The 13,394-nt window shown below is 52.2% G+C and overlaps 1 protein-coding gene across 1 annotated transcript; it reads left to right on the top strand.

Annotated features, from left to right (window-relative positions):
- Positions 1 to 1,280: 1,280 nt before the first annotated feature.
- On the top strand, positions 1,281 to 12,570 carry SLC16A1 (solute carrier family 16 member 1). Its single transcript, XM_080633012.1, has 5 exons — positions 1,281 to 1,538; positions 6,683 to 6,940; positions 10,118 to 10,261; positions 10,801 to 11,649; positions 12,139 to 12,570. Exons 2-5 carry the CDS (start codon positions 6,724 to 6,726, stop codon positions 12,411 to 12,413), a joined length of 1,485 nt encoding a protein of 494 aa, XP_080489138.1. The 5' UTR covers positions 1,281 to 1,538; positions 6,683 to 6,723; the 3' UTR covers positions 12,414 to 12,570.
- Positions 12,571 to 13,394: the final 824 nt, after the last annotated feature.

The raw sequence follows: 13,394 nt of genomic DNA, 5'->3' as shown, positions 1-13,394 counted from the left end.
ATTTCTGCCCTCCTCTCTTATAACAAGTTGCCGAAAAGCTGCAGAGCCCCTTCTGCCCAGCACCACCCCAAAATAATCAACCCTAAAGTAACCCCTTTGCACAAGGGTTGCTCATGTTCTCAGGCTTTCAGTTTCTTCTGAGGAAGAAAGATGGGATTTCTTAGTTGAATGACAAGAAACCTGGAATCCAGTGACACTGTTTTTGTGCTTTTCTGTGAGTGGTAAGCCTTTTTGTGGTGCACAAGCATCCTATTTTGATGCTAAGTGAGATAATTTACTGCTGGCTGATTCTCCTAGGTCTCTTGAGAGTTTTCGGCTGTGTCTGGAGGGAAAGGAGCAGGGCTGAGAACTGGGCCGATATGTGGCATAACTGGGGTGTGCTGGGGCAGAGTGGGGCTCTGCGTTTGAGGAGAGAAGCAACTGCGGTTGCTTGGTGAGAAGGGGCTTTCTCAATGTTGGATTAATCACTGGGGTAATGGATTTCTTAATGACAGAAAAGTGTTTGGCAAACCTCCCTACCCCATAGTCATAGGGGTGCCTGTGCTGGTCCTGGCCCTTTGGGGAAGGTGTGAAGCATTCTCCTCTCTTTATGGGAAGTGATTCCTGACAAAGGTGCGAATGGCTACATGTGCTATTGGCTCTTATCTTGCACAATTGGCCAGATTTACCTGGCAGCCAAAGTGGAAAGTACCCAGTGACTTGCATGCTGCTAATTTAGGTATCCTTTATGAGGAGTTGAAAAGCTGCACGTAGGCTAAGGGAGGCGAGTTGCATCTCATTAAGCACCCTAGTGCTAATCTCATTGTTTCACTTTTATGGCTTTTCCTATTTCCTTCTGTGGAATCAGCCTATAGCTGGAGCTCGATGGAAGTGGGAGCTTCTCACCAGTGATGTCTGTATGACTCACTTCTGAATGTGCCCTTAAAGCTGCTGCGGTGGAGTTGTGCTGTAGCTGAAGCAAATTCGTGTGGGGCTGTTGGTGAATTCCTGAAACAGTGAGGATCTGCCTGCTGCTGGGTCCTGGGTGAGGCTCCCATGCCTCAAACCTGGTTTGGGGGCTTTAAGGAAGCAGTAATGTGGAGATGGCTGGGTGCAAAGGCAGCTCACACTCCTGTCTTTAGGGAAGAGGGTGACACATGCGTTTTGAGTGACTTTCTGGGGTTTTGCAGCCTTCTGCAGCCCCCAGCAGCCCTGGCTGGTTGGTGTCTGGTGGAGGAATGCAATGTTATTCAGTACCACATTTTTCTCATTCTGAGGATTTCCTGGCAGGCACGGGATGTCCCAGGAGTATTCCTTCTGCTGCTGGGGGGATCAGCTCTGCTCCCTGGCAGAGCACGGCCTGTGCTTGAAGTGGGAGTGAGACCTGCGCAGGGGCTGCGAGCCTCTGTCCTCTCCTGAGACTGGGGTCCAGCAGCTGGTGCTGTGGGAAGCCCTTCACTGAGGGATGGGAGCATGAGCATGGGACCGTATCACCAACAGTGCCTTTGCTCCATCCCTGGTACCTCTGAGCTGAAGAGATGGTTCCTTGTGCCCTTTGGGTGAGTCTGTTCAAACCTGCCTGTGAAACTTGCCAGCAAAGCTGTCTACAGAGCAGAGCTGCTCTGATCATCTCTGGCCACCTCTGGACTTGCTCCAACAGCTTCACATCCTTCTTATGCTTGAGGCCCCAGAGCTGGATGCAGGATGGGGGGGGGGGGGGGGCGGCGGCGCTGCTGTCTCACAAAAGCCCAATAATAATATAATGATGCATAATAAATAAGCCAAGCTTTTGCCTTTGAACTTGTTGATAGCTTGCTTAGGCTTGACTTCACACTTTCGCAAACCAGTTAGATGCTTGATCCTTGCTCAGACAGGCTGAGCATCCCTGTTGCTAATAGCTGGGCATGGCAGCCCCGGATGAGAGCTTGTCTGGTATCTGGTAGGCAGAGATAGCTGCCTGTCTTTCTGTTTGGGAAGGTTTTCCCCCCAAAGCTCCTTACAAACCCATCTCAACGCCCTTCTACACAAGGCAGCTTGCAGCCTTTCGCAGCACACAAGTTATGGCTGCTGTGCTGGGGCTCTGTGTGCTAGAGAGACCCATGCTGGGTGTCCAGGAATGGCCTCTGGCCCTGTTTGGGCTGCTTCGTGCCTCTGCAGGCTGCGGCTCGTGCTGCGGATGGTGCTGTGCCAGCACAGCGGCTGTGCCCTGTGGCGTCAGCCTGTCTGCATGCCCGGGTTAGCTCACCGGGCCGGCACACCAGGGCACGTTGGAGGCTGCGCTGGGTGTCCTGGCTAGGAGAGGTGGGTGTCCTGGCTAGGAGAGGTGCTGCCGGGCTGGGCTGCTGCCGGCAGACACCTTGAGCTCACCCCTGCAGGCTGCTGGCCTTGAGCAAAGCCTGCCCGTGCTGCTGCCCGTGCTGCTGCCCTCGCCTCACCCCAGACATCAATCGGCCATTGTCCTGGTGCAGAGCCCTGAGGAGTCACGTAGGCCGTGTGCTGCCAGGTTAAACCCCGGCTGTGGGTGCTGCTGGAATTACAGCTCCATGCTTAATGATGTAAACCCGCTTAAAATTGGTGAAAGTGGTGTCTTGTTGGCTTCTAACAATCTCTATTTTATCTTGCTTCTGACCAAATGTGAAGCTGGAAAGCATTGCTGACTGTACACAGCTCATGATTGCCAGCACCTCCATTTCCTCAGCAGGGGTAGGAGAGCTCGGTTTAGTTACAGGGGCTAGAAGGGTTGCTCAGGGCCTGCTGGCTCCCCACAAAGGGGATTTTTATATCCCTGTGATCTCCCACCAAGTGTTGAGCACTGGAAAAGCCTAAATTTGGGAAGTTGAGGTGGGGAAGGTAGAGGTGTTTCAGGCTCTCGTGTGGATAATGTTTTGGGATAGGCCCGGTGGAACTCGCTAGGCCTCTGGGGAACATCCCTCCCCTCTGCCAGAGGCTCAAGGTGGAAGCTCCCTTGGGGAATGGGGTCTTTGTGCCTGTGCTGCCTGGTCTGAGTGTCTTGGTTCTTGTATGAAGTGGCTGAAGGCTGGTCCAGCTGACTAAGGCATGAGGGAGGCCCAAATGGCTGCCAAGGGGAGGCTTAATGGCGGCTGAGGTGTGTCGTGCCTGGCCATGGCCTGTGTGGGCAGCAGACGTCCCTCTTCCTGTGACCTGGAGAAGGAGCCTTGTGAGGAGGCTTGCCTAAAGGGGTTACCTCAGAAATATTTGGTGGCATTTGCAGTGCTTTTATAAATGTGAGCCTCTGTCTGTCTGCTTTGGAGCCCTGCCACCTGGGGCTTTTAAAAACACAGCTGTTTGCCACAGTATGTAACTAAAAGTCTTTATCTTCCTATTCCAGGCCTCTCTGCAAAAGGAAGGCAGCGCTGGTGCAGAGGATCTGGGAGATGGAAAGGGTTTTGGTCTTGTGTGGAGGTCTGTTTTGAGATGACACAGGCCTCATTGCCTAAAAGCCTCCATTCCTGTTCTGACCAGGGATGTGCAGAGGAGGGTTGCTGTAGGCTACCCATTCCTGTGGATTAGTCAGGACACTTACGGGGAGCAGATGTGATACTCGCAGTCATTACTGGGTCTCGTCAGTCTTAATTACTGCAAATATGGTGATTTTGTTTCCTAATAGGGCAAACTGTAGCTGGCTGCCTGGCAGCTGTGAATTTGACTTCCAAACATGTCTTACATGTTGCAGCTCTTCCAAAACAGAGACTGTAAATGTCATAACTCTGTTCTGAGTGGTTTTTTGTTGTGTTTTTTTCCCTTTTTGTAAAGGGGAGGGAAGTTTTCCAATTGAATTGGCTGCGTTACGTCTGCCTTTTCTTGGGGTTTTTTTTCCTCTCTGGGTTGAAACTCCTTGTGTGCGAAGGCAAGGAGGAAGTCGGTAAGAAGCCTTAATGCGGTTGAAGAAAGAGCTTTCTAAAACTGGCTTTTCTTATTAAAGATTTTCAATGAGTCAGGGAAAAATGTTGTGGCATGCAGAACTCCTCATGTAAACCCTCTGGCGTCAGGCTTTGAGAATCTTGCTTCACGGTCTCAAGCCTTGCTTAGTTCATGGTTTTTTCCTTATGTCTCAGCAATGCAAGAGAGGTCATGTCTAACCCGCTGAAGAGTCTTGTCTTTTGGAGAGAGATGCCACCTGAGGACCCGCAGGAGGAGGAATGCAGGGAAAGAACAAATAGATGAACCAAGCCGCAGTCATTTTGGTGCAGTTGAGCTCCTCGGGAATGGTGAAAGAATTAAAATTAAACCTGGGGGTGTGACTTGGGAGCAAAAGGGAAAAATCCCCAGCACCTCATCAGCACCCGGCTGCTTTTGATTTGGAGAGGTTTTGTTGCCAGTAATTTTAGTGCTATCAGGTAGATTGTATTCCTTGCTGGTGGGGTTTTGTTGCCGGCACCTGGTAGTTTCAGTTCTTCATGATTTCAGAAATCAGTGCTTTAAAGTTCACTGAAAGCTCAGTGTTAGTCAAAGCAAGACGTGGCTGCAAACTCCAGGGCACAGCCCACGGTGGAAGTGATGTTGAGCAGAACTCGGTTCACAGCAGCTTTTCAGCAAGAGCCTGGGAGGTGATTGGGCTGCTCCCCATAGTGAGAGCCCAAAGGTTTCTGGTGAGCCTTGGTGGAGCCTGGCACTCTTCTCCCTGGATGCTGGTGCCTGCAGGTACATGCTGGCTCCTGGCTCTGCCTGCAGCTGGACCTGGATGGCGTGGGTTCGGCTCACCATGATCCCTGGAAGGCTGAGAGGAAATCTGCTCCTCTGGCTCATGGGCATAGTTCAGCCGTGGACGTACCCGTGGCAGCGTCTTGTAAATGATTCCTTTGTTGGAGTCAGGTCTGCTGGGGTGATGGTCATGTGTCATACTGGCCGGGATGCAGGAAAATCGATGTCTGGGTCGGGCTAAACCAGTCTTAGCAGCTTATGGAAACCAGCCTCGCGTGCTTTGCTTCCTCTTGCCCACTGTGGGTCTGAGGTATGGCTTGAGCGTGTCAGGGTGTCGAGTGGCTCTGGAAACCTGGTGCTGTATCAGGTAACTGCTGCCTGTGTGTCCAGTGGCAGGTAGGAACAGGGGCTCCCTGTGGCTGTGGGCCATCGTCTTCAGCTGGGACACTTGGATTCCAGCCTCAGGTGTGCACCGAAGTGGCACGGTGCAAGTGAGAACAAGGCGGGTGCTCAAGTACTGTGTGATGTGCTGAGGGCATGAGGGGACGTGCGAGGTAGATGCTGGCATGGCAGCAGTAGTTGATGAGATGGTAATCGCTGCGAACCTGAATGGTGCATGCTATAAATAGGAGGTTGTGCCTCCCTGAGCCAGCACGCTGCTTTGAAGTTGTTGCTGTGTCTGGTGTGACTTGGGGGAGCTCTGGAGAAAGCTCTCCTGCTCCAAGGTGGTTTTTTCTTCAAGTGGGAGCCAGGGCAGCAGGGCAGAAGAACTGCAGAGCTTCAAGGGGGCTCTAGCAAAGGAGGCTGATGTCCTCCCCTTGGCTGATGGTGGTTAATGTGGGCAGTGAGGTTTCTGGAGGGTCATGGGACATCAGCAAGTGTCTTCCAAAATCTGGGGTGAGGGGATGTGATTTCTGGGGACTATAGTGATTCCTGGTGCTTTGCATACTGTAAACCAGGCTTGTGAGCAGCTGCTCTGGTTGTGTTTCCTCCCTGGGGCGGCTTGTGCTGCTCTCTGCTGCCTGAAGCAGCCCAACTTCTTTGAGCAGCCACAGTTCCAGGGCACGATCCAGCCATGCAGCAGCTGCAGGACAGGGAGCGAGTGTAGCAGCACCCTGACCCTGCAGGTCTCTGAACTCTGCTACATCTGCTTTCATCCTCTACCTGCTCAGCCTCTTTGAGAAGATTCTACACTTCAGCACTCCTGGAAGACATTTCTGCATTTATTTTCTAAACCCTTCTGGTTTTGAGCTTTTAAGGTGAACTGTTTTGATGCTGGGGTGCTTTTTGGTAGGGGAGGAGAGTTTGGCTGTAGCTGGATCAGGGGGTTCTGGGCTTTGCTGGGGCTGCTCTGGTTGGACCCTGGGCAATGTTGGCAGCATGTGGGAGCCTTTCCTGATTACTACTCAGGCTAAGTTTAGCCACTGCCCATGACCTTCAGTTGTTAGTGGGTGTGCTTTTGCAGAAGTGAAGGTGTCCTGTCTGGTGCGTGTGAATTTATTTCCCCGGGCACTTAATAACCTGTGTGTGCTGCTCCTGCTCTGGATGGCCTGGGGCTTCCTGAGATTTTGCAAGGTTTCAGGCTGGTGCTGGGATCATGCTCCTGGAGATGCTGCAGGGGCTCTGTTCTGGGCAGCAGAGCCCCGATGAATCTGGCTGTTGCCCTGCTTGACCCTCTGCAGGTCCAGCTGCCGGTAGCCCTTCTTCACTGCCATGCTCCAGCTGCTGCTGGCAAGGACGTGCCCTGCCCTTTTTGGCTTAGGACAGAGTATCATGTCTTACATTTGTTGCTTATAAATACCTGCTAGCCAGGGCTCTTAAAGGCCAGCTGCAATCTGAGCATGTGTGTTTGGCTGGTCTTATGAGCGTGGTGTGCTGGTGAGCCCCCAGTGCTCACCTATCAGATCAGCTCTCCAGGAGGTGGTCCTGGGCACTGGTTCTGTGCCAACCTTGTGAGCAGGGGTCAGGCCTTGCTGTTGGATGCCAGGGTGTGGGATGCAGCCATCTGCTTTCAACTGAGGTAATACTTTGTCCTTTGCAGATCTTTGAACCCCGACTGAGTCATTGCCAGCTTGGTTCAAGATGCCACCGGCTACCGGAGGCCCTGTGGGATACACCCCTCCTGAAGGAGGATGGGGATGGGCTGTGGTTGTCGGAGCCTTCATCTCCATTGGGTTTTCTTATGCCTTCCCCAAATCCATCACCGTGTTCTTCAAAGAGATTGAGGTCATCTTCAATGCGTCCAGCAGCAAAGTCTCATGGATTTCCTCCATCATGCTGGCGGTTATGTATGGAGGAGGTAAGTGGTCTAGAGGCAGGAGTACATGTTCTTGTGTGTTGTAGTACAGGATGTGGTTCTCTTGCTGGGTCTGATTTGCACCTTGCTGTAGTGACAGCAACAGAACTTTGCTGGAAGCTGGAATTCTCTCCTTATGTGAGACCAAAACTTCCCTTAGCCAGTTTATCTTAAGAAGGTTGCTCAAAAAGTTCCATTTAATGCCCAGAATTCAAAAACCAGGTTAATCTGTCCTCTGCAAAGCTGTAAGTAAAATCTTTCCGGGGAATTATAACTTGTGTAATTCTGCCCTTGTCCTTGTTACAGTGTGCTGCAGACACTGTCTGCTTCCAGCGCCTGCTCAAGGGCCGGGGAGCTGCTGTGCCACGTGCAGGAGCCCTGCTCACAGGGCCTCTTTTAGATAAGACCTTGATTTTCTATTTATTTACTTGAATTCAGCAAACAGCTATATCTGGGGATCTGTCCCCAGTTTCTGGTCAGCTCTGAACGTTCAGCTGTGCTCTGGAGTGCACTAAAACCTTGCGCTGCCTTCTCTTTCTTGCCTCCGAACAGTGCCATAGGCAGCTTGTGCTGTTTGAGGGTTGCAGTGTGCACTGGAAATAGAGACATGAGCAGAATAAAGCAAAACTACTTAAACTGGGGCGGCTTCCCTCCCCCATCCTTCAGAAACTGCGTCTTGGAGCTTTTTAATCCCCAAGCTGTGCTTTATCCGTGTCTTTATAACTGGTGAGGAGCAGGTGGAGTGCTCCTGAGGGGTGATACGCTCCTAACCCTTGCCTCGCTAGTCTTGAACCTGCCAGCAAACACAGCTTTGCACCAGGTTGCTCAGCTGAAAGTAATCTGAAATGGGAGCTGACTTGTGTCCACTTCAGAGGCACATTGGAGCTCATCCCAGTGCCATCCGTGCCTGGCAAGCAGCCTGTTGCCCTCCCTGCATTTGTGCATCCAAAGTAGCTGACGTCAGCGCCTGGCCGAGCAGGAGGCTCTTCCTCTGGGGGAACAGGCTCTGCTTTGTCCTCGCTCTGCTGGTGAAGTGACCAGCACGTTTCCCTGCTCCGACGTTATAACAAGCTTGTAAACCATGTAACTGCTTTAATGAGACTCAATCTGGGCAGTTCCTCTTCTCCTAATAGCTCAGAGCTGGTTCCCTGGGGCACCCCGGGGGTGGCACATGCCTGGTGGATGGAGTGAGAGCTCCCTCCTTCAGCCCCTTGTCCCCCTTCTTCCATGCTAACACTGCCCTGCTCCCATTGAAATCATAGAATCACAGAATGATTTTGGTTGGAATGGACATTAAAGCTCATCCAGTTCTAACCCCTTGCCACAGGCAGGGACACCTTCCCCTAGGCCAGGCTGTTCCAAGCCCCGTCCAGCCTAGGTTGAATGTTTAATGTTGTCACTAAATCCCAGCAGCATGCCTGTCTTGAGCTTGCTTGCCTGTCAGCAAGGTGGCATCCTGGTGGCAGGGATGCTGAAGGTATCCCAGACCTGCCCATGTGCTTCTGTGAGCTCCTGGAGCATGGGAGCATTCTGTTCCCCCACTCAGTCATTCCAGAGCTCCTGCAGCCACTAGCCCAGACATTTTGCAGGGTCTGAATTGCATTGGAGCAGACCCTGTGTGCATCCCATTCTCCTCATCCCCCCCCGGGCACCTTCCTGTGGGAGCTGTGTGCTTGCTTGGAGGCAAAAAATGTAGCTCATGCTCTGGCAAAACATTGTGAGCTGATGGTATCTTGCAGGGCTGGGGTAGCTCCTGTCCTGGGCAGGGCTGGGGGTGATGGAGCAGCATGTCCTGCAGCCTCACACAGTCATCATCAGGGTATGGGGATGTGATTGTCTCCAATGCCCTTTTCTCAGCTCCACATTAGGATTAGGTAAGACTCTGGTTCTGTTACTTAATAGCTTTTCGGTTTTTGCTTTTTTTTAATTCACAGCATGAATAATCAAGGTAGATCTGCTAACATTTGGTCCAAAATGCTTCATGTGGGTGGGAATTATTTTTTCTTTTAATTAAAAAAGGGAGCTCTGGGGGAATCGCCACCAGCACACACAATAGCTGCCCTCAGCGGCTTCCTGTTCACTGCCCTTGGAACTGCTGCTCTGGCCTGGATTTCCAGGAGGAAAGGCCACTGTTGCCTTTAGACTCTGTTCAGGGGATCACGTTTGCTGAGCTCAAGGTCCAGATTTTGCAAAGAGCCCAGTGCTCTGTGAGGCTTGGGGTGATGTGGCAGCCCCCGCATGCTGCTGTTGCCTTGCATGAGACTGTGGCCTCTTCCCAACTGCTGGTGCCATCAGGTCGTTGTCACTGTCACAGGCTGCTCTGGCTATCATGTAGGCACTGTGCTGGCCGTGGGCTTCTGTAACCTTATCTAGACTTTGTTTAAACTGGGCAAAAAGGTCAAGTAGCATCTGAGGACCCATGAATAACATGTTGACAACCTTGCTATCTGTTAATGGCAAAACTAGGTCTGTTAATATTCGATGGGTGTTCATTCAGTTTATTTAAATATGTTTTAGTATCTGTAGAGCAAGCTTTGCAGTATCTAATCACTGTTTGCTTTGGATTAAAGCTCCTGATAATGAAGCACTTAAAAGGTGGGTGTGCAGAGCAATTGGGTTTTCCTGTGTTAGAGGTAGCAGTGAAAACAGAAGCGCCCCTTCTCCCTGGGACTCTCTGGGGTGGCTACTCCTCTGTGAGCCCTTGGGGAGCTCTGCCTGTACCCATCGAAGCTGTTTCCTAGCAGCTTTGGTTTTGATCAGAAACCTCTCTCTGGAGATGGGCAGTTGCTGTGCACTTGCTTTTCTGCTGAGGCTCCAGCCTGTGGTGGGCAAATGGCCATGGGCAGAGCAGAGCATCCCAGCCCAGAGCACTGCATGGGGCAGGCGGCTTTACCTTATCCCAAACCCCTGTCCCTGAGGGCAGCTGGTGCCCAGGCAGCTCCTGGTTTAGCTCACAGCTGGCAGCTTGCTCAGAAAAGTCTCAGCTTTCTGTGCTCTAACCAAATGTCACTCTTATCAACAGCTGCCTCTGAACCTCCTGTTCTTCCCCTTACCCAAGTTCCCTCGGTGAAGCGTGAAACATCACTGTGCAAAAGTTACTGCCACAGGCTTCTAGTGTGCTTGTGTGCATGCCTCATGTGAAGATAGCTCATCCCTTAGCATATCTCTTTCACTCCCTAGGTCCCATCAGCAGCATTCTGGTGAACAAGTATGGCAGTCGGCCTGTCGTGATTGTAGGTGGCTTACTTTCTGGGACTGGGTTGATTGCAGCCTCCTTCTGCAACACGGTGGAGGAGCTCTACTTCTGCATTGGGGTTATAGGAGGTAAGTGACGGCTCTGCCCTAATGGGGCTGCAATGGAGGTAAGTTCTCCTCTGGGGCAGCAAGAGGAGCAGTTTAAACCCAGTAATTTATGAAGGAGTATCTGTGATGGATTGGCATAAATCCCAATTCCTGTTACGTATTCTAATAAGAGATGGCCCTGGTGACGTAACATGGGGAGACTGTGCTAGTGACTGTATGTGGGACTGATATTTGGTACAGACAGTAGAGAGCTTCTGTTGTTACTGCCCCAGGTCAGGGTTGTGCCATGCCACTTGACTTAAGGTTTGTCATGAGCCAGGATGGTTGTGGCTTCCTGATTCCTGTGTGTGGTTTTGCTGCTGCCCTGGTGTCTCCCCTCAGTTCAGCAGCAGGAATGAGTGCTGCTCATGCAATTGGGATGTTAATACAGCCAAAACAGAGCTGTGGAACTCCCCAGAATCAAAACCTCACTTGTTTTGCACCAGCCCTTCTTTCTGCTTGTGCTGCTGGCTTGTGGGGATGATCAGGCTCCAAGACCCTTATTTCTCCTCTCCTTTCAGGCCTTGGACTTGCGTTTAACTTGAACCCAGCCTTAACCATGATTGGCAAATACTTCTACAAGAAGCGTCCCCTAGCCAATGGGCTGGCGATGGCAGGCAGCCCTGTGTTCCTCTCCACCATGGCGCCCTTGAACCAGCTCTTCTTTGGCATCTTTGGCTGGCGTGGCAGTTTCCTCATCCTCGGAGGTCTCTTGCTGAACTGTTGTGTTGCTGGATCCCTGATGCGGCCCATCGGCCCCAAGCCTGACCAGCTGAAGAAAGAGGTTACTAAGGAGGTGCTGCAGGAAGCTGGGAAGGCTGGTGACACCAGCACAGACCTCATCGGTGGGAAGACCAAGGAACAGAAGAGCTCACTTTTGCAGACGATCAACAAGTTCTTGGACCTGACCCTGTTCAAGCACAGGGGCTTCCTGCTCTATCTCTCAGGCAACGTGGTGATGTTCTTCGGCCTGTTCGCTCCCTTGGTCTTCCTCAGCAATTATGCAAAGAGCAAAAAGATCAGTAATGAGTCTGCAGCCTTCCTGCTTTCCATCCTGGCCTTTGTAGACATGGTGGCCAGACCTTCCATGGGACTAATGGCAAACACCAAGTGGGTCAGACCCAGAATCCAATATTTCTTTGCCATCGCTGTGATTTACAACGGGGTATGCCACCTCTTGGTCCCCATGTCCACCACCTATGCTGGCTTCTGTATTTATGCCGGCTTCTTTGGCTTTGCCTTTGGCTGGCTCAGCTCAGTCCTGTTTGAGACCCTGATGGACCTGGTGGGAGCGCAGCGGTTCTCCAGCGCCGTCGGCTTGGTGACCATTGTGGAGTGCTGCCCTGTGCTTCTGGGACCCCCTCTGCTAGGTAGGGTGTGATGTGCTTGTCCTTCCTGGCCTTGCTGCATGGTGGTGGGTCTCCTCGAGCCATGGGCAGCCTTCAGCATTGGGGCAGGGATGAGGGGAATGAGCACTGGCACTGGGACCACCTCAGCATCTGAAGGATAGCTGAGGAAGTTGGGGCTGAGCCCCTGGCACAGGGTAGGGGAGCAGGGGCCTTACCTGTGAGGGTGCTGAAGGGCTGGCACAGGGTGACCAGAGAAGCTGTCGCTGCCCCATCCCTGGCAGTGTTGAAGGCCAGGTTGGACAGGGCTTGGAGCAAGCTGCTCTAGTGGAAGGTGTCCCTGCCCATGGCAGGGGGTTGGAACTGGATGAGTTTTAAGGTTCCTTCCAAACTATTCTATGAATAGAGCTCTGAAATGGAGGGTGATGGGCTTGGGCTGTTCTTGGGAGCATCTTCTCAACCTGGAGCAGTTCAGGGGGTATCTCACTAAGCTGTCCCCTCTCTGTCCCTCAGGGAAGCTCAACGACATGTACGGTGATTACAAGTACACATACTGGGCCTGCGGGGTCATCCTCATCATCTCTGGGATCTACCTCTTCATTGGGATGGGCATCAACTACCGGCTGGTGGCAAAGGAGCAGAAGGCGGGCAAGGTGAAGAATGAAGGGAAGGAGGAGGAGACCAACATCGATGAGGCTGAGAAGCAGAAAGAGGCAAACAACGATGTGGCTCCCTTGCCTCAGAAGAGTGGGGAGGATGGTGTCAAAGAGGAGGAGAGCCACATGTGAGGGACAGGTCTCAATCCCGGAGTGTCGGGGAAGTGCTGCTGCCCTGGCACAGTGGCTGGGGCACTGCTCCGCTGGCACTGGGCAGCCATGAGAAGTGTTTAAACCAGGTGTTCATTTTTTAACCAGGCTCTGAGTTCTCTCCATCTGTGTTCAACAAAGGTTCAACAGGGCTACACTTACGCAGTATCCTTGTTTCGGGGGGGGGGGCGGGGAGGGGTAGGAGGAGGCTTTTTATAGTTTGGCTTTTTAACAGTAACATGAATGTACTAATATGTGCCTTACAGTCTTCGTATCTAGCTGAATCCGGAGGAGCCTTAACTCTAAAACGTGCTTTAGCTTTGTATTCTGTTTGGGGCGGGGTGGGTGGGGGTGTGGGTGTTGGTGTGTTTGGAGTTTTGTTAAAAAGCCATTAAAAAAGCAGGATACTGGATTTGTTGAAGCACGATGGGCTTCAGGGCCAGCCCTGGATGAATACTGCTTCACACGCTTCTTACTGCAGGTCCTGCAGAGGGGAGACTGGGCATGGGGCAGGGTGGTCTGATCTCCTGTGCCTGGTGCCTCTTGGTTCTGTAGGTGGTCTTTAGGTATGTTTTGAATACATGTTAGCTACTGTAGTTCTTTAAAATCCCTCTTATTGTGGCTGTTCTCTCATGGGATATTTGGGTTGGAGAAGGTTGATTGCGGTTCATGTTAGGCAGCTGTGCCTGCTCTGGGGCTGTGGCAGCCCCTGTGACCTGGACCCTGCACCTAAGCCCTCTGTGGGGAGGGTTGAGGTCCCCCCCTATCCCCCAGCTCTGCACTGATGGTGCCTTTTCTCAGCCTGATGTTGGGTGATGTGAATGTGGTGGTGCCAGCCTCGGTCCTGTTTGCAGGACTGTGCTACCCTGTCCCTCTGGGGGGTGGATTTCCACTACAGCATTGCTGTGATCAGTCCCACCCAGGTGGGTGTTCTGGTGCCTGATTATTGGGCAGAGCGGAGGG

This window comes from Psittacula echo (genome assembly GCF_963264785.1).
Source record: "Psittacula echo genome assembly, chromosome: 22".
In the NCBI taxonomy this organism is placed as follows: domain Eukaryota; kingdom Metazoa; phylum Chordata; class Aves; order Psittaciformes; family Psittacidae; genus Psittacula; species Psittacula echo.
Note: the sequence above shows the minus strand (reverse complement) of the source record. Positions and strands in the feature narration are given on the sequence as shown.

What these genes read in the sequence shown, in the direction of transcription:
- SLC16A1 (XM_080633012.1), top strand. Translation starts at nt 6,724, where the DNA reads ATGCCACCGGCTACCGGAGGCCCTGTGGGATACACCCCTCCTGAAGGA. An exon ending in GGCGGTTATGTATGGAGGAG is followed by an intron (nt 6,941 to 10,117) that starts GTAAGTGGTCTA and finishes TTCACTCCCTAG; the next exon opens with GTCCCATCAGCAGCATTCTG. An exon ending in CTGCATTGGGGTTATAGGAG is followed by an intron (nt 10,262 to 10,800) that starts GTAAGTGACGGC and finishes CTCTCCTTTCAG; the next exon opens with GCCTTGGACTTGCGTTTAAC.